The sequence below is a fragment of the Nerophis ophidion genome, linkage group LG03 (genome assembly GCF_033978795.1).
Source record: "Nerophis ophidion isolate RoL-2023_Sa linkage group LG03, RoL_Noph_v1.0, whole genome shotgun sequence".
Classification (NCBI taxonomy): Eukaryota; Metazoa; Chordata; class Actinopteri; order Syngnathiformes; family Syngnathidae; genus Nerophis; species Nerophis ophidion.
Window position 1 is genome coordinate 69333714 of NC_084613.1, and position 22120 is coordinate 69355833.

At 39.8% G+C, this 22120-nt stretch overlaps 1 protein-coding gene across 1 annotated transcript; it reads left to right on the forward strand.

Annotated features, from left to right (window-relative positions):
* Window positions 1-2154: 2154 nt before the first annotated feature.
* Window positions 2155-20034, forward strand: dio3a (iodothyronine deiodinase 3a). Its single transcript, XM_061893793.1, has 2 exons — window positions 2155-2461; window positions 18756-20034. Exons 1-2 carry the CDS (start codon window positions 2155-2157, stop codon window positions 19640-19642), a joined length of 1194 nt encoding a protein of 397 aa, XP_061749777.1. The 3' UTR covers window positions 19643-20034.
* Window positions 20035-22120: the final 2086 nt, after the last annotated feature.

Genomic DNA, 22120 nt, shown 5'->3' on the forward strand with positions numbered 1-22120 from the left:
AATATACATAGTCTGAGTCAGTTATTTGTGTTCCTGCTAGCACTCTGATCCTGTTCCTGGGTTGTGACCCAATTGGGAAGCTATTGCAGGGTTTCCCACACATTCATTTATTTGTGGTGGCCCGCCACGAAAAAATTACGGCCGCCACAAATAAAAAATTTGAAAAAAAAAAAAAAAATTGAAAAAAAAAAAAAAATTTGAAAAAAAAAAAGTATATATGTATATCAATCAATCAATCAATGTTTACTTATATAGCCCTAAATCACTAGTGTCTCAAAGGGCTGCACAAACCACTAAGACATCCTCGGTAGGCCCACATAAGGGCAAGGAAAACTCACACCCAGTGGGACATCAGTGACAATAATGACCCAGTGGGACGTCGGTGACAATGATGACTATGAGAACCTTGGAGAGGAGGAAAGCAATGGATGTCGAGCGGGTCTAACATGATACTGTGAAAGTTCAATCTATAATGGATCCAACACAGTCGCGAGAGTCCAGTCCAAAGCGGATCCAACACAGCAGCGAGAGTCCCGTTCACAGCGGAGACAGCAGGAAACCATCCCAAGCGGAGGCGGATCAGCAGCGCAGAGATGTCCCCAGCCGATACACAGGCAAGCAGTACATGGCCACCGGATCGGACCGGACCCCTTCCACAAGGGAGAGTGGGACATAGAAGAAAAAGAAAAGAAACGGCAGATCAACTGGTCTAAAAAAAATATATATATATATATATATATATATAAAAAAAAAAAAAAATATATATATATATATATATAATTTTTTTTTTTTTTTTTTTTTCGTCTTTTGACTCGCTCGACCGCTCATAAAAGCAATGGGACTCTGTCTGTGAATGGAGCTTGTAGTTACATATTATATAAATATGTAAATATTTTATAAATATGTACATAAAGTGTTGTAATTACATTCCAACTCCGTTCTTCTTGGTCATCGCTGCCGCCGTTGCCTACAGGAGTTCATGGATGTGTTCTACATGTCTGGGAAAAACACGGGCAAGTGCACCCAAGTCAAACATCAAATCAGAACTGGAGACCACAACCCCATCAAGCAACGTGCTTACCATGCATCTCCTGAAAAACGCGCGGAGATTGAACGTCAGGTAGCTGAGTTGCTGGCTGATGGAGTGGTGGAAGAGAGCTGCAGTCCTTGGGCGTCCCCTGTAGTGCTGTTGAAGAAGAAAAGGGGACAATGGAGGGTCTGCAATGACTATCGTCGGCTCAACGCAGTGACTCACACCCCCTCCCGAGTGGATAATAGCCTGAACGCATTAGCTGGTTTGGTGTAGTTCAGCACACTTGAATTTTCAAATGGCTACTGGCAGGTCGAGGTTGCTGAGGAGGACAGAGAGAAAACAGCGTTCACTACCGGCAGAGGCTTGTATCTGTGGCGGGCCATGCCTATGGATCTGACTAACCTTTCAGCGCATGATGGAGCTCATCCTGAGGGGTCTACCTTGGTACATTTGTATGGTGTATTTGGACGATATATTAATTTATAGCCGTTCATTAGAGGACCACCTCGTACACGTGGAGGAAGTCCTGTCCAGAACCCAGTTAGCAGGTAACAAGCTAAATCCCCGAAAGTACCACTTTGCCCGGGACCATGTGGTATTTCTCGGCCATATTAGTCTCTAGATGTGGTCTCCTGCCCGACCAAAGAAACACTGGTAAGGTGAGAACATGGCCGACCCCCCAGCCCCCCTCAGAAGTCAGGGCTTTTGTGGGCCTGTGCTCCTATTTTAAGAGATTTGTGTATGATTTCTCACAACATGCTGCACCATTGAATCGCCTGGCAGGGAAAAATGGTACCTTTTGAATGGTCAGCTGACTGCGATGCTGCTTTCACGCATCTCCTCACCGGTTTTAACACTGCCTAATTTTCACTTCCTTTTAAAGTGTACACGGACGCTTCTGAGGACGCTGTTGGAGCAGTGCTGGCCCAGGAGGATGGTGGTCTGGAGAGAGTAGTAGCCTACACCAGCCAGGCCCTCACACACACAGAAAAGATGGTCTACTTCTGACAGAGAACTATGGGCTGTAGTGTGGGCGGTGCGTGAGTTCAAACACTATGTGGGGATGTCGGCGTTCGACATCATCACTGACCATCGCCCTCTTTTGGGCCTCAGACAGATAGATGGCTATTGATAATGACCCCACCGGACGAAGAACCAGGTGGGTGCTGGATCTGGATCCATTTGACTGGACCATGGTGCACAAAGATGGCTCCCGCCATAAAAACGCTAACGCACTGTACCGCCGGCCGGCGACTCCTGATCCCGTGGAGATGGACACTACAACAGCAGGACTGCACACTTTGGCTTCCGTGGGGGCATCGGATGGCTGTCTGTCCGCAGACGGAGATCAGGCAGGCATGGCTTCTCAATGTTCTCTGTGTGGTGCTGAGGGAGAGTTTCAGTCATTACAGCAGAACACCGACATTTGTAAGGTGCTGGCTTGGCTGGAACAGGGCATTCCCCTTCGTCCTCGTGTACTCCCGCGCGGGTTTTCCGCCCGTGTAAGGAAGTTATGGACTGAGTTTCACCGGCTGTCATTTAAGGAGAGACTGTTGTGTCGTATAACACTGCCTGCGACCGTGGGAGAGCCGCGAATTCAAGTTGTGGTTCCCGCCTCCATGGTACCGGAGCTTCTGCAACAGTTATATGGGGGGCTGGCTGCTGCCCATTTTTCGGCAGAAAATGTGTGAGAAAGGGCCCGGCAATCTTACTACTGGCCCCTTCATGCAGAGAGATATCCGACGGTGGTGTGAGCAGTGTAGAGCGTGTCGGACCCGCAGGTGCCCGGTCCCCGGGCCAAGGGCTCCCATGGGGGGGGTCCCAGGTTTGTCGCCCCCTCCAGAGGGTGGCCATGGACATTTTGGAGTTGCCCTTAACGTCCCGGGGCAACAGATATGTTTTAGAGGTGGAGGACTACTTCACTAAGTTTGTCACATTCTATGCACTGCCCAACCAAACAGCTCACATTGTCGCTCGCTGCCTGTTTGAGGACTATATTTTAGTGCATGGTGTCCCCGAAATCCAGCATAGTGATCAAGATCGCCAGTTCAAAGCTGCTTGAAATAAAAAATACACGCACCACTGCCAATAACCCCAAGTCAAATGGCATGATGGAGCGTCATAATCGGACTTTGATCGACCAGTTAGCCTAGATTAGATGTTGATTTCTCACGGGGGTGAGTGGGGCACCTATATGAGGCAGGTCGCCTTTGCATACAACACGTCTAAACACACCCTCACCAGGTTCAGCCCCTTTAACTCATGCACGGGCGTTGGGCCTGGGTTCCTGCAGAGACACTGGTGCCCTCTAGTGTCCTGGACTCCCGGGGCTCTGGGATCCTGACGGACTATGTTTCAGATATGGCTGAACGGCTGGAGTCACCTTTCAAGGCCTACTGAAACCCACTACTACCGACCACGCAGTCTGATAGTTTATATATCAATGATGAAATATTAAAATTGCAACACATGCCAATACGGCTGGTTTAGTTTACTAAATTGCAATTTTAAATTTACCGCGGAGTTTCTTGTTGAAAACGTCGCAGAATGATGACACGTGCACGTGACGTCACGGACTGTCAGGAGATATTAGCCCAGCACTGTTTGCGGCTAAAAGTCGTCTCTTTTCATCGCGCAATTAAACAGTATTCTGGACATCTGTGTTGCTGAATCTTTTGCAATTTGTTCAATTAATAATGGATAAGTCAAAGTAGAAAGATGGAGTTGGGAAGCTTTAGCCTTTAGCCACACAAACACACGGTGATTCCTTGTTTAAGATTCCCGGAGGTGAAGCTTTACTATGGATCAGAGCGGTCAAGCGAACATGTCAACTTGTCAACCGGCAGGTTTCGGTGAGAAAATTGTGTTAAAAAGTCACCACTTACCGGAAATCCGTGGAGCTTGCGCCGTCCTTGTATCTGCCGTCGACTTCCCTCAGACACTGGCCTCAAGACACCCGTGAACACACCCCTCTATCAGGTACTATTTAATCTCAACAAAACACTAGCAACACAATAGAAAGATAAGGGATTTCCCAGAATTATCCTAGTGGATGTGTCTAAAAACATCTGAATCTGTCCCAATACAATCGCCTTTTTTGTTTTTTTAACTTGATTTTTTTTTTTTTTTTCTAGTCCTTCGCAGTCAATATCATCATCCACGAATCTTTCATTCTCGCTCAAATTATCGGGGAAATTGTCGTTTTCTCGGTCCGAATAGCTCTTGCTGTTGGAGGCTCACATTCTAAACAATGTGAGGATGTGAGAAGCCCTTACCCTTGTGACGTCACCGTCTACGACTTCCGGTAAAGGCGAGGCTTTTTTATCAGCACCAAAAGTTGCGAAATTTATTGTCGATGTTCTCTACTAAATCCTTTCAGCGAATATATGGCAATATTGCAAAATGATCAAGTATGACACATAGAATGGACCGACTATCCCCGTTTGAATAAGAACATCTCATTTCTGTAGGCCTTTCAGTGCAGCCAGGCTTAATTCAGTGGAGGCTTATGAGAGACAGAAACTGTATTATGAAGAGAAGAGCTGTCATTTTTTTCCCACTCCAGATTGGGCCCCCTTAGGAGCCCAGTCTAGATTGTATTTCTTTACTCATCTTCCCCCAGCATTTACCTTTTTCCCACATTTTACAATGCGCCTTTTGGCGACCCATCAGTGTTCCCATTCTGTAACCCTGTACACTGTTTGTTTGTCAAATCATTAATGGATTTGTGCTAAAAACAAAGTTTCATTGTATTTGTGCAATGACAAATAGACCTACCTACCTACCTACCAACCTTTTTTTGACCACCTTAGCAAACCGCCATTTTTGTTTTGATCAGATCAATGTATGTTTAATCAATACACACCTATTTTTCACACCATTTATTTTATGACGGATGACGCAGGCTGTTGGGCGGTGAGTGATCAGGTCTATGCATACGTCAGCGCAAAGATAGGTGACGAGATTCCTTGCTGGCAAACTTTGCAACCAAATGTGCTCTGACTGGACTTAAGATAAAACGGTTACCGAGTAACTAATGTAGCCCAATCATCCATCCGTCTATTTTCTACCCCGTGTCCCGCTCGGAGTCGCGGCGGGTGCTGGAGACTATCTCAGCTGCATTCGGGCAGAAGTCGGGGTACACCCTGGACAAGTCGACACCTCATCATAGGGCCAACACAGATAGCCCATTCAAGTGAGACAATTGCTGGATTCCCCCCAGGGATCCATAAAGTACTTTCTATTTTATTCTATTCTATTCCATTCTATTGTTTGTGTATGATATTTTGACAATAACGTTACACTAGTGTCAAATACTGGGGTCTTTTTAAAGTCAATATAGATTATGCAGGTAATTTACGGCAATTAATCAAATTGTATAATACAATCTAATCAAAAAAATTGTTTGACGACAATACATGTATGTATTTTTTTTTACATTTTAGGCTATATTATCCATTCTCAGCATGCACAGATAGACCTTTAGTGATGCTCAGGCACCTGCCCTTTTGACCTGGTGGGAAAAGTAGCCTTAATACTCCCTTTCTTATTTAACTAATTTAGCAGTAAAAATTACTCGTATAGTCAATTGCCTCTTATTATGTTTTGATATATGACGGGGCACATATTGTTGTTGTGAACATTCCTCCTCATACTGCTCGACACAAGCATAATAATAATAGCATTCATTCATTCATCCATTTTCTACCGCTTGTCCCTTGTGGGGTGGCAGGGGGTGCTGGAGCCCATCTCAGCTGCATTCGGCTCAGGCCAATTTTGGTGCTACAGATCAACCTATCCCCAGGTGCATGTCTTTGGAGGTGGCAGGAAGCCGGAGCAACGTTTGCGAAATCCCCCAACATTGTTTGGCACGAAATTAGCCACACCATTAGTTGGAAACATTACGACGCTACTGGTCCGACATTTCCTCAACAAAATGGAATAACAGCTGTTTACTGGTGGTTGTCATGTTTCCTGAGGGGAGGGAGGGCACACCTGTCAACAAACGTTCCAGTAAAAATGGGAAGTGTTCATTTTCAATACAAATAGCTGTCAAATTAGTAAAAAAAAATATATAAAAAATTTGGGACTCTAAACCACATCTCTTGCTTCTCAATATGTTGGGTTGCAATCACGTGACCTCGAGGCCCTCCCTGGTTTCAGGCCATGGTCTGGTGTCCTACTAGGCTACTGGTTATTGACCTGAATTAGTGCAGATTTCGGCGTATTTTTAAAGGTTTTGAGGCAAATATAGAAGCAATCATGAAAAACAAATATTTATCATCATTTAGCATCGACTGCAGTGCATCGTACATGCTGCTGAGAAGGTGATTGGCTGTAAGTTCCCATCCCTCCAGGACCTGTTGTCCTCCAACACCAGGAGGCGTGTGGGTGGGATCACAGCTGACAGTTCTCACCCTGGTCACAAACTTTTCTCCCCTCTCCCCTCAGGCAGGAGACTACGGTCCATCCAGACCTACACCTCCCGCCACCTGAACAGTTTTTTCCCCTCGGCCATCAGGCAAATGAACAATAACAAGATCTGATAGCTGCGGGCGCAGCTAATTGTATTACCTATTTTGTGTTATGTGTTTTATGTTGCACGATTGCACCATGAAAAATTCCTAGTTTGTGAACCTGTTCTCAAACTGTGACGCTTAGCTGGCATCGTGGTGAGGTTTTGTTCTCTCGTGGATGCAGCGGAATGGAACACAGCGTGAAGGTAGGAATGATGATTTATTTCTAACTACCAAAACAAATCAATAACAGAAATACTCGCACAAAAGCACTAGAGACAAACCAACCGAACTAGCATGGGAGCTAGAAGGAACAAAAAGCGCTAGCATATAAACTGAGGACAAGCAAACAAAAGAATAGCATGGAAGCTAATTAACACGAAAAGTCTTTACCACAATGCGGGAAGAGCGACCTCACCTGTTGCATGGGATAGCAAACGACACTGCGAGACCGAAAGGCAAACAAAGGCAGGCTTAAATAGGGACAAAAAATTCGGAGGCAGGTGCACGACGACAAATAAGAGACAGGTGACACTAAATGTGTAACTAGGCAACAGAAACAAAACAGGAAGTGCCACCAGGAACTAAGGACGTCAAATAGTAAACAGGGAGATAACACAACAGAACAAAACCAGAACATGCCATGATCCAAGTAGTGGATCATGACACAAACAATGGCGAAAATAACTATTCTGATTCTGATTCTGAAAATGGAATGGAGTGGATCTATACACTCTTAGGACAGATAATTTTTGGAAATTTTACGTTATTCGACCTCACTTTTTTCGACACTGACAGGGATTTAAAGGGGAACTTCACTTTTTGGGGGGAAATTTTGCCTATTTTTCACAATCATTATGGGGGACTAAATGATGGATGTTTTTTTTATGCATTCTAACTCATAAATAAAAGTCAGCATAAAATGGAGCCAATGGGAGGTACTCTATCCCGCCCATAAATCCCTCAGAAAATCCATCCAAAAAGCACCAACAATATTCAATTTATATTTCGTAACTTGAATATAGTCATGTCTGGGATCATGTTTTGTTTAAGTTATGTTCTGTTTGGTTTTTGGACTCTTTTTAATTCCTGCTTTTTCAGTCCCTTTTCTTGTTTCCATGGTTACCCATTAGTTTCACCTGTTCCACATTTGGCCTCACACACCAATCATGTCACTGTTATTTAAAACCTGTCTTTTTCTGTTGGTCGGGGTGGCGACAATAACTCTGTTGGACTTCTGCTACCGATGTTACCCATGCTACCATAGTTCCATGCCAAGTGAGTTTTGTCTAGTTTCATGTCACAGTAAGTGTTTCCGTTTTCATGTCAATAGCTTTTGCCCAAGTGCTAGTTTATTGTTTTCAAAGCAAAATTTGTTCTCCGCCTTGTGCGCCGCTTTTGTTTGCACCCTTTGTTCCTTTTTTTGTAGTAAAATTAAATCATGTCCCTACCTTCACGTCACGTCCACTCCAATTTCTTTGCATCTCGGGAAAACAAACCCTGCCATAGTCCACGTTATGACAAATATATACCAAGTGTTTGTGATATTGTTGTAGTAAGCGCTAGCGCAGACGAACTATTTTTAGCGGCGTGATCAGAGGGAGTTAACAGCTTGTGCTCGTGATAGGTTAATTCCCCAAAATGTAGAGACAGCAGGCAGCGTGCAAGTAAAAAAAGTATTTAATGTAAAAAAAAAAATCCCAAATATACACCAGAGTGCAGTGGGATAATACACAGAAAAAACCCCAGGAAGCTATGCGTGAAAGAAAAAGTAGCTTACAGAGAGCTAAGAAACTAACAAAATCAAAATATATCAAATATCCACTAATCGCGTGCATGATAAAATTCCAAAAAAACTTCAGCTCCCCTTTAAAGTAGAACAGATTGGAGGCACACCATGTTTTTACATCTGTAAGGGGTCCACAAACTAAGCACAAAGTTGGACTTATTTGTGCATTGCTAAGTAACGTATTCGATTGACATAACGAGTGCCTTGCATCTGTAATCGTGACGCTAACTAGAAAAAAAGGATACGTTTGTTTGCCGTTGATTTCCTGCTACAAATATTAGTCTGTCATCTGCAATTCATGTCAGCAGTAGTTCTTATGGTATAAAGTTCATATTTTGTCTCATTATTTAGGTAAAGATGTCCCTGTTGAAAGGGACATCTTTTTGGGCTGCAGGTGCTGCGGGTTGAAAATATGCCGCCTGTTTCGTTCCTTGAACGGGAAGTATTCATTCATAGTGTTTCTGCTCAAAATTGTTAATCACTGCAATCACTGCACGTTTGTATGTTTTACAATATAACTAAAACAATCCATACTAAACCGACCCATGTGTGATGTCTGCAGGAGTTTTTTCATGCATATTTGTACGGGCTATCTTAATGTTATCAAGCTTGCGTCGTTAGCATTAGCAAATACGCCATCACTTTTACAAGTGTCTGTGTTAATGTTATTAACTTTAAATGGCATTATTTTTGTATTGTTTCAGTTTCGTAAATTCACCAATGTGTCACCTTGGAGTTATTGTGTTGGTTTAGGTGATTGGAGAGCTTGTGTGTCCATGACGATGACTTCTGTTTTGTTTGATCAGCCATTTTACTGCCTTGTGACACGCATCATTTGGAAACAATGAGGTATGTAAATAAGCATTTACAAAATATGTCATATATGTACGGCTAATATATGTAAACTTTATTTCCTCTGAAATTTGCTGGGTGTAACTTAAATACCGGTATATAACCCGGAAACTACAGCATATATTGTACTCCTGAGTTAATGTTGCTGATATGATCATTTTATTTTATTTTTTTAAATTTCAGGCAAATTGGTGCACTTTAACCCCCTCGACACAGGACAAGCAGTAGAAAATGGATGAATGGTTGATGTACCTTAACTTTTTTCCAGTCAAAGACTAAACACAACGTTAAAGTTATTATTCGTAAGTTCATCAAGATTTGTTATTGTCTTTAATGTTAATAAGAATACAGTGTTTTGAAAAACTGTACTTTTAACAATTTTTCAGACGAATAATGCTATTTATAGTTGCAGCCAAGAGTACGGGAATCACAAAATGGGGGGATGGGGAATAGACAATGCTTTAGCGGTAAACGTCATACCCAGTGAGCGATCCATTCTGACGGGAGTTTTGCTGTTCTACAAATTAGTATAATTATTAAGTTCACTCGGTTAGTTTTAGTTAAATGAGTACTGTTAGAAAAATTGTGTGTAAATTATCAAAAAAAGTTTTGCTCTCTGAGTTTCCATTGAACAGATGAGAGCTGTCCTTGTTCGACCAAGCAAGGTCTTGGAAGATTCCGCTGTGTACGTTGGAATGCAACGAGAGGGGTTTTCTATTGTCCTCAAACACCTGCCGAAGCTGAATTCAGGACAAGCCCAAGCCCGAGGCATCATCTTCTTTTGTCTTCGATGTGACCGAAAACAATGACTGTTTACACACTCCCCATTTCTGTTGTGACATATGTTGTTGCGTAAACATTTAATATCTAAATAAAAGAGGAGACGTGAACATTTTTCGTCAGAGCTTGGTGCAGAGTGTACAAAGAGTGTACAGTGGCCATGTCTCTCCTCAAGATCTGAGTCCAAATTTAATTCTGTCTCTGTTTGATTCTTTGCCTTTTGTCTTGTTTGATGGATATCATCAGTGTTTGAACCTGAAAAGTACATTCAAATGATCACATTTTTTAAATCAGATTAATCACACTTGTACAGTTTGATCAATTGCAATTAATTGTGGTAAATCAATTTTCAAAAGAACCGATATTTTGACACAGATGCAATTTTATTGTCAGAATGTGATCCAAGGACTTTTTTTTCAAGTGTGTTACTTGAACGCACATCAATTGTTTGCTAAAAACAGTTTTATCGAAAGTCTGGATGGGCTGTATTATGAGGTGAAATTTCACTCAATCATCTGACGTCTGCATTTTGACCCTATTAATGACCGTAAATAACAACCCGCTGTTCAGGTAACTATCCGTGGTTCAGGTAAAGGAGCATGTGCAGTCAAAATAAATTGCACGATTGATCTGGGTTTACACATGATTAATGCAATTATGTTTCGTGATCAATCGCATGAGTTAAAGCGTTAACTTTGACAGCCCCAGTTAAAAACCTTCATTTTATTATTAAAAGGAAACTGCACTTTTTTTTTTCATTTACAATCCCAATGTCATGGCCCGGGCGCGCCTCAGTGCGCATTTATCTGTGCGCTGCGCTGGGCGCACCTCCAAGAGCGCACCTGCACGTGCCACTCCCACTGCAGCAGCCAGCTGCAATCAATCTGCAGTCTGCACACCTGTCACTGATGAGCTCCCTTGGCTTCTTAGGCCAGTGCAGACCTGCGTTCCGGGCCAGAACGTAGCGACCTGTCCCCGTACAGTTAGTCGTCATATCTAGCTCTATGCACTCTGTCTCTCACTCTGTGTTTTCTCCCCCTCCATGTTCATTTGTTTCGTGTTTTCTTGTCATCATGTAGCAGCATTCCTCCGTCCCCACGTCACGAGTAGTGTGTCTCGTCTCCTCGTATTCCCTCTGATTTCCTAGCTGCCTCTTGGATCTCGACCTCCCGCCTGGAAACGGACTCTGACGCCTCGCTGTTGCCCCTGACTTACGGCCTGCCTCTGGACATTCGAGCCTGCCTTGCCCCTCTTGAACTTCCGCACCTCGCTCAACACTCCGGGTAACACATATCAGTTAATCTCTACACATAATCACACACCACACGTATTTTGGATTAGCTAAAAGCTTCATTTTCCCTTGTTTATTAATAAATATATAGCCAAAACGACATCCCTGCTGTCTGTGCTGTCTTCTTCCCTTGTAACCGTAACACCCTACGTAAGACAATACAAACATTTCTGTTTTTTATGCTTTCAAACTTTGGCTTGTGTTACATGGCCAACTATTACGCCCATAAAGCCATCCAAAAAACTTCCAAAAACCGCCAACAATACTCCATTTACATGCCGTGACCTGCATAGTAATCAGGTATTGGCGATAATAAGCGCTAGCACCGAGGAACTAGTCACAGAACGGTAACCAGTTAATGTAATATTGACATGCTGCCGCATCTTGGTAAAAGTTAGTTCAACACGATAAATCATGCCTCTCACTTAGGTCGTAGAAAAACGCGGCAATGAACCGAGAACTTGGTCAATGTTGACCTTCAATTTCTCCCATTTGTGAGGAAGATGCCAACTGCTCGTTAGCTCCGAACTCTTTTTATTTTAGCCTCTTTGAGGATAATGCTGAATTTTTCATCCAAACAGGAAACACAAGTCTTGAGAGCAGATATTGTACAGTAAGTGATATTTTTATTATAGTTGTGTGTTCATATTTATCATATTCTTGTTTCTATATGATAGTTAGCTTCTCAAACATGTTGTTCACCCTCCTTATTTTCAGGCAAAAAGATAATCTGGTCCATCATTTGTCCCAAAGTAATCATTGTCTCTCACATGAAGTCTGTCATACGTAGTAGTGTTGTTGTTGTTAAAGGGAATGGCAAATGCTGTGATGCGTGTGTGAAATGAATGCGCCGCCATAATACTTAAAATTGGTAAAAGAGGTAAGTATTACATGTTATGAATGTGCCTGTTATTACATTACACATAAACTTACAGCATGTATACAAAACATTGATGGAGGTTACGGATGTTTTTCAGAGTGCTTTGTAGGCCTACAAAAAAAAAACAAAAAAAAAACAATACCTGCTTGCTGACTCTTGCTAGCCTTTTTTTGCGATTTAGAATGCAAAAAAAAAAAAAAGAAACATGTTTTCTTGTCTCACATAAGTATTGTGACTGATTGGCAAAAGAGGGATTCCCCTTGAAGTTGAGCTATGGGGCGGTATAGCTCGGTTGGTAGAGTGGCTGTGCCAGCAACTTGAGGGTTCCAGGTTCGATCCCCGCTTCTGCCATCCTAGTCACTGCCGTTATGTCCTTGGGCAAGACACTTCACCCACCTGCTCCCAGTGCCACCCACACCGGTTTAAATGTAACTTAGATATTGTGTTTCACCATGTAAAGCGGTTTGAGTCACTAGAGAAAAAGCGCTATATAAATATAACTCATTATGCGACTGTCTGGGCAGGCATATTTGTTTTATACTATTATTGTGCTTCAAATATGTCATAAATATCATGGCAAATATTAGTTTCTTGTATTTTGTTTACTTCCTGTTCAACTCTGGTATTTCTTTTTCCATTTCCTGTTTGCCTCCTTTTTGCCATTTCTTCTCCAGTCCGAGCGCCGGCTCCCTTACATGTCTCTGATTTTTAGGATGCTTTTTTTGTGGCAGGGCATAGCGTTCCCTATATGCTTCCTGTGCACTTCCCTGCTGCACAATTTTAGTTTTGTCATTACATATATTATATATATATATATTACTTATATATATACTGCTAGCACGGTGGTACAGGGGTTAGTGCATGTTCCTTACAATACGAAGGTCCTGAGTTCAATCCCGGGTTTGGGATCTCTGTGTGGAGTTTGCATGTTCTCCCTGTGATTGTGTAGGTTCCCTCCGGGTACCCCGGCTTCCTCCCACCCCCAAAAACACGCAACTTGAATATGTTTGGGTTTTACATTAAGTTAATATATTAAATAGTTTCTTATTTGAGGCAGCACGCCGGCACAGGTTTGTGTGCTTCACACAACGAAAGTCCGGGGTTCGATCCCGGATTTTGCATGTTCTTCTGTGACGGCGTGGGTTCCCCCCAGGTACTCCTGCTTCCTCCCACCTCCAAAGACATGCACCTGGGGATAGATTGATTGGCAACACTAAATTGGCCCTAGTGTGTGAATGTGAGCGGGAAAGTTGTCCGTCTAACTTGTTGGCCCTGTGTTGAGCTGGCGACGTGTCCAGGGTGTACCCCGCCTACCGCCCGAATGCAGCTGAGATAGGCTCCAGCATCCCCCCGTGACCCCGAAATGGATAAGCGGTAGAAAATGGATGGATGGATGGCTGGCTGGATTACATATATTTTCACCTGCACTTCGCCTGCCGTCTCTGTATGCTGAGGTCACAACCAGGCAACACCCACACCAAACTTAAAAATAATAAATTAAAAAACAAGCAATAATTATATTTGTAATATATAATAAGAAAACTGTAACAAAAAACATTTATAAAATATTGAAAATATTCTGCTGTGATTTTTATCCTAATAATTTTATTAATCATTTTTGCGACGGGTGCTCTTTTTTTTTCCGGCTTGAGCACCCGCCCCCCAAAATGTCTGTGCATGCGTCTGCTTGTTGGCCAATTTGACTAAATATTTATACGGTATTGATGACGGAACAACAAATTGAAGTTACTTGTACATATATTTTCACCTGTACTTCGCCTGCCATCTCTGTACCCTGGGGTCACGGCCAGTCAACAACACCCACACCAAACTTAAAAGTAATAACATCAAAAATGAGCAATAATTATATTTACATGATATATAAAGAAAACAGTTAAAAAAGGTGCTTACTGTATACACATGTATAAAATAATACGTTGAAAATGTTGTACTGTGATTTTTACCGTCCATCCATCCAATTCCTACCACTTGTCCCTTTCGGGATCGCGGGTAATAATGTTATTAGTCATGTTTGCGATGGGTGCTCTTTTTTTCCCGCTTGACCACCCGCCCCCCCAAAATGTCTGTGCACGCACCTGCTTGTTGGCCAATTTGACTCAATATTGATCCGGTATTGATGACAGAACAACAAATTTAAGTTACTTGTACATATATTTTCACCTGCACTTCGCCTGCCATCTCTGTATCCTGGGGTCACGACCAGTCAACGACACCCACACCAAACTTTGAAAAAATAAAATAAAACATAAGTAATAATTATATTTACATTATACATAAAGAAAACAGTAAAACAAAATGTGCTCACTGTATACACATGTATAAAAGACTACATTGAAAATATTCTGCTGTGACTTTTATCATCCATCCATCCATTTCCTACCGCTTGTCCCTTTCGTTGGTCGCGGGGAATAATGTTATTAGTCATTTTTAAAGTTAATGTATCAATGATTGTCACACACACACCAGGTGTTGTGAAATTTGCCGCTGGGGAAGCTGTTACTGACTGACTCATGATTCGCCGACCTGCACACATTTTTTTATTCTATTTTTCATAACGTGTTTATTATATACCGCTTTTAGAGTGATCATAATTGTTTAAAAAAAAAAATACATTGGATGTGATATAAAAGGAAGAGTGATTTTTATTACATTTTTAATACATGTATGTTTTGTCGGAAACATTACATGTCAAAATAATAAAATGTAATGTGAAAAGAGAAAACTTGTAACACATTTTAGATCGTTGTTTCTATCTTGTCAAATCCACTATGAATTGTTAAAATAAATATAATGTAATAATGTGGAAAATAATTGCATTTCAAACACATTTAAGAATATATTTTAATTTTGTTGTTGATTCAAATGTTAAAATGTAAAAATAATAATACCATTTGTAAATTTGTATGTAATTTTTACCACTTCAAAAAACTTTTTTTTGTTTTTGTTTTGTTTTCTGGTCCATTTTAAAATGTCATGGACACCTCATGGAGAGGACACAAAAAAAAGAAGGAACAAATTGTAGTGGTTTGTGCAGTCCTTTAAGACATTTGTGATTTGGGGCTATATAAATAAACATTGATTGATTGATTGAGTGTGTTTTTGAAAAAAAAAAAATATATATATATATTTGTAGCAAATTTTCAAATAAATTGTTATCTTGTCAGATTCACACACACCGAGATCTACCGCCGGGGAAGTTGTTACTGACTGACTCATGATTCGCCCACCTGCACACATAATTGATTGATTGATTGATTTATTGATACTTTTATTAGTAGATTGCACAGTTCAGTACATATTCCGAACGATTGACCACTAAATGGTAACACCCGAATACGTTTTTTTAACTTGTTTAAGTCGGGGTCCACGTTAATCAATTCACTGACTGACTCATGATTCGCCGACCTGCACACAGAACTGCTGCAAGTGATTCTGTGAACGAATCTTTTGAACGAATCAATTTAAAGAACTGATTCTAGTCATTCAGTACAGTCAAAAGAACTGCCGATCATTCATCATTGATGTATAAACTATCAGACTGCGTGGTGGGTAGTAGTGGGTTTTAGTGTTGTGTCGTTCGCGAACGATTCGTTTGAGTGAACAAATCTTTTGATTCTTTATATATATACTGTATATATATATATATATATATATATATATATATATAATCTTTTGATATATATCTTTTGATTACACTAAAAAAAAGAAGAAGGAAAAAAAAGAAAATATTATTTGTAGCAAATTTTCAAATAAATTGTTATCTTGTCAGATTCACACACACCTAGATCTGCCGCTGGGGAAGCTGTTACTGACCGACTCATGATTCGCCCACCTGCACACAGAACTGCTGCAAGTGATTCTGTGAACGAATCTTTTGAACGAATCAATTTAAAGAACTGATTCTAGTGATTCAGTACAGTCAAAAGAACTGCCGATCATTCATCATTGATGTATAAACTATCAGACTGTGTGGTGGGTAGTAGTGGGTTTTAGTGTTATGTCGTTCGCGAAAGATTCGTTTGAACAAACAAATCTTTTGATTCTTTATATATATAATCTTTTGATATATATCTTGATTAAAATAAATATAATGTAATAATGTAGAAAAAAATTGCATTTCAAACACATTTAAGAAAATATTTAAATTTTGTCGTCGAATCAAATGTTAAAATGTAAAAATAATAATACCATTTGTAAATTTGTATGTCATTTTTAACACTTTAAAAAACGTTTTTGTTTTTTTTCTGATTCATTTTAAAATGTCATGGACACCTCATGGAAAGGACACAAAAAAAAGAAGGGAAAAAAAGAAAATAATATTTGTAGCAGATTTTCAAATAAATATTTTATTATCTTGTCGGATTCACACACACCGAGATCTGCCGCTGGGGAAGCTGTTACTGACTGACTCATGATTCGCCCACCTGCACACAGAATTGATTGATTGATTGATTGATACTTTTATTAGTAGATTGCACAGTACAGTACATATTCCGTACAATTGACCACTAAATGGTAACACCCGAATAAGTTTTTCAACTTGTTTACACGTTAATCAATTCATGGTAGAACTGCTGCAAGTGATTCGGTGAACGAATCTTTTGAACGAATCAATTTAAAGAACTGATTCTAGTGATTCAATACAGTCAAAAGAACTGCCGATCATTCATCATTGATGTATAAACTATCAGACTGCGTGGTGGGTAGTAGTGGGTTATAGTGTTGTGTCGTTTGTGAACGATTTGTTTGAACGAACAAATCTTTTGATTCTTTCTATATATATATATATATATATATATATATATATATATATATATATATATATATATATATATATATATATATATAATCTTTTGATATATATCTTTTGATTAAAACAAATATAATGTATTATTGTAGAAAATAATTGCATTTCAAACACATTTAAGGATATATTTCAATTTTGTCGTAGAATCAAATGTTAAAATAATAATACCATTTGTAAATTTTTATGTAATTTTTACCACTTTAAAAAACTTTGTATTTTTATTTTGTTTTCTGAACCATTTTAAAATGTCTCGGACACCTCATGGAGAGGACACAAAAAAAGAAGAAGGAAAAAAAAGTAAATAATAGTTGTAGCAAATTTTCAAATAAATATTTTATTATCTTGTCAGATTCACACACACCGATATCTGCCGCTGGGGAAGCTGTTACTGACTGACTCATGATTCGCCCACCTGCACAACGAATTGATTGATACTTTTATTAGTAGATTGCACAGTATAGTACATATTCCGAACAATTGACCACTAAATGGTAACACCCGAATAAGTTTTTCAACTTGTTTAAGTCGGGGTCCACGTTAATCAATTCAATTTAAAGAACTGATTTTAGTGCTCCAGTACAGTCAAAAGAACTGCCGACCATTAATCATTGATGTATAAACTATCAGACTGCGTGGTGGGTAGTAGTGGGTTATAGTGTTGTGTCGTTCGCGAACGAATCATATGAACGAACGAATCTTTTGATTCTTTATATATATATATATATATATATATATATATATATATATATATATATATATATATATATATATATATATATATATATATATATATATATATATATATATATATATAAATATATATAAATATAATCTTTTGATATATATCTTGATTAAAATAATATAATGTAATAATGTAGAAAATAATTGCATTTCAAACACATTTAAGAATATATTTAAATTTTTTTCGTCAAATCAAATGTTAAAATGTAAAAATAATAACACCTTTTGTAAATGTGTATGTAATTTTTACCACTTTAAAAAACTTTTTTTTGTTTTTGTTTTGTTTTCTGATTATTTTAAAATGTCATGCACACCTCATGGAGAGGACACAAAAAAAAGAAGAAGGAAAAAAAAAGAAAATAGTATGTGTAGCAAATTTTCAAATAAATTGTTATCTCATGGGTTCCCTCCGGGTACTCCGGCTTCTTCCCACCTCCAAAGACATGCACCTGGGGATAGGTTGATTGGCAACACTAAATTATCCCTAGTGTGTGAATGTGAGTGTGAATGTTGTCTGTCTATCTGTGTTGGCCCTGCTATGAGGTGGCGACTTGTCCAGGGTGTACCCCGCCTTCCGCCCGATTGTAGCTGAGATAGGCGCCAGCGCCCCCCGCGACCCCAAAAGGGAATAAGCGGTAGAAAATGGATGTTATTATCTTGTCAGATTCACACACACCGAGATCTGCCGCTGAGGAAGCTGTTACTGACTGACTCATGATTCGCCGACCTGCACACAGAACTGCTGCAAGTGATTTGGTGAACGAATCTTTTGAACGAATCAATTTAAAGAACTGATTCTAGTGATTCTGTACAGTCAAAAGAACTGCCCATCATTCATCATTGATGTATAAACTATCAGACTGCGTGGTGGGTAGTAGTGGGTTTTAGAGTTGTGTCGTTCGCGAACGATTCGTTCGAACGAACGAATCTTTTGAGTGAACGTACTGAACCGAATCACTTCATGAACTAATGGTGCAGTCACTTGACTTCTTTTTGGCGGAGGCTCAAAGTTGGAGTTGACAGAAGGTAATCCCTGCCATGTGAGGCCTCGGCCCCACTTTGGAGGCGGGCTGTGATTCATTCCGACCTGTGGCTGGCTGCTATAAAAAGAGGGCGAAGTTGCAAGTCACCCAACTTCCAGGCGGCGGGCACGTGATGAAGGCCATCAAGAACGCGCTGGTGTGTCTGGTGCTGCTGCCCCGCTTCCTGCTGGCGGCGGTCATGTTCTGGCTCCTCGACTTCCTCTGCATCAGGAAGAGGTTCTTCCTCCGGATGAAGGCGCGGGAGGAGGAGAGCGACGCGGCGGATCCTCCTCTGTGCGTATCGGACTCCAACCGCTTCTTCACCCTGGAGTCCCTGAAGGCGGTGTGGCACGGCCACAAGCTGGACCTCCTTAAGGCGGCGCGCCTGGGCCGCGGCGCGCCCAACACGGAGGTGGTCCGCGTGGAGGACCAGCGGCGCGGGCGCATCCTGGACTTCGCCCGGGAGAGGCGACCGCTCATCCTCAACTTCGGCAGCTGCACCTGACCGCCCTTCATGGCGCGCCTGAAGGCGTTCCAGGGGCTGGTGCGGGAGAACGCGGACATCGCCGACTCGGTGCTGGTCTACATTGAGGAGGCGCACCCGTCCGACGGATGGGTGAGCACGGACGCGCCGTATCAGATCCCCAAGCACCGCTGCCTGGAGGACCGGCTCGGCGCGGCGCGGCTCATGCGCCTGGAGGCGCCCGGTTGTCTGGTGGTGGTCGACGGCATGGAGAACCCCTGCAACGCCGCCTACGGGGCTTACTTCGACAGACTTTACATCCTGCAGGAGGGCGAGGTAGTTTACCAGGGCGGCAGGGGACCCGAGGGGTACCGGATCTCGGAGCTCAGAGACTGGTTGGACCGGTACCGAGAGAGACAAGCCGGTAGTCTAGTTATTCACGTATAGGGCTGCTATTAGAAGACAAATACACAAAATGCTGCATATTTTTCTTATAACTCCACTTTAGATCAATCTTGAATTTTTTTTGGGGTGGAGGGGGGGGGGGGGATTATACCTCGCAAAGAAAAAAAAAGGTTAGTTTGTGTTTATTGTTTTTTTTTTCTTTTTAATCATGTCGTGATGTTGGACAAGCGGAAATCACTTGTCGCTCCTCAGTATTGTTGTGAAGTTCGGTTCTGAAACGGTCCAAGTCCGGAGAACCGGTACTGATGTGCTCGAGATGCCGAGGAGCACCGAGTGCTGCTCGCTTGTTCTTATCACTGCACTTCACTGTACATATATAATGTGTAAATGTTTTTCTTATTCATACAATAAAATGTCATCATCTACCTCTACAACGTGGCTTGTTTGTTTTTAGTTTTTTTAATTTTCACTTTTTATTTCCATTTTTTTTTTTTTTTTTTTTTTTGCGCCATATGACCTCCTAAAACAGGGGTCAAGAACCTTTTTGGCTGAGAGAGACATGAAAGCCAAATACTTTAAAATGTAATTCCGTGAGAGCCGTACAATATTTCATAACACTGAATACAACTAAATGTGTGCCTGTTTTTAAGTACGATCAACATTTTTAGAGTATAATAAATCTCTTATTCTTATTAATAACATTGTTATTCTGAAGTTAACCAATAATAAATCAAATACGTCTAATAAACAGATGCTGAAGAAAACGGATTGATGGATTAAGATGCATGAGAATGTTTTATATTCTGAATGTTATCTTTAACAATGATTACCAGCGGAATTATTCATTACTTATCGTGTTAAGCAATGTCAGATAGTGAAGTGAAGTGAAGTGAATTATATTTATATAGCGCTTTTCTCTAGTGACTCAAAGCGCTTTACATAGTGAAACCCAATATCTAAGTTACATTTAAACCAGTGTGGGTGGCACTGGGAGCAGGTGGGTAAAGTGTCTTGCCCAAGGACACAACGGCAGTGACTAGGATGGCGGAAGTGGGAATCGAACCTGCAACCCTCAAGTTGTTGGCACGGCTGCTCTACCAACCGTCAACCGTGATGCAGTCATCAAAAGAGCCACATCTGGCTCTAGAGCCATAGGTTCCATACCCCTGTCCTAAAACAAGCCGTTGCAAGCATTCCCGTGGATGATCCTATTTTTGTGATTAGTCTTCATTGCTGTGGTGGAGACAAACAAAAACTTGTGAAATGTTGGGAAACAAAAGTTTCGACCACAACATGTCTTTTTGTTGTGTTGGATGTGATTATCATTTTTTTCCTCACTTGTGTTCCCCTAAATCAAATAAATATGTCCAGCATGTATCCTCAAAAAGCAACAAAATAATACTAAGAAAAGATATATTTTCATATAAAATAATATTAAAAATATTTCTAAAATTGTCATTCATTATCATTATATATGTTAAAAAAGTATATATTTGATGATTAATGACAGTTTTAACCCAAATACAATAATACTACAAAAAAACATACAATTTAATTAAAAAATATTCAAAAATTGTCATTCATTATTATTAAAAATGTGATAAAAAGATAACATATTTGATGATTAATGACAGTTTTAACCCAAATATATTACTACCTACAAATACACTTCTAGTATTTAAATTTGTTTAGTATGTACAAATTACATTACATTTTAATATTATTGTGTTGATGTTGCTTTTTCTAGGATCCTCTCATACGCTTGGCAATGATAATAATAATAATACAATAAAAAATCCTCCATCCATTTCATATGCTGCTTATCCTTATTTTGATTTCCAATTATTGACACCTATTATTTTAAGATCAATGGTTTGTGCAGCCCTTTGAGACACTAGTGATTTAGGGCTATATAAGTAAACATTGATTGATTGATTATTTTAGGATAGGTTTTAAAACATTTCTGTAAGTGCCTCATTTCATATTACAGCAATAAAGTAAATCACATGTGTGTGTATATATATATATATGTGTGTGTGTGTGTATGTATATATACATATATATATATATATATATATATATATATATATATATACATAAATATATATATATACACACACACATATATATATATATATATATATATATGGATATATATATATATATATACACACACATATATATATATATATATATATATATATATATATATGTATATATATATATATGTGTATGTATGTATATGTATATATTAAAAAATATACATATACACAAACACATATATATATTATATATACACACACACACACACATATATATATATATATATATATATATATATATATATATATATATATATATATATATATATATATATATTCTAATCGTACTATATTACAACCTAAATCATTTTGCAATAAACACATTTTGAAATGTTAATGTAATTTTTTGTTATTTTTAAATACCTTTAAAATGCATGCTTTATTTTTCAAATTTAAATAAATATATTTTTTTTTAAAA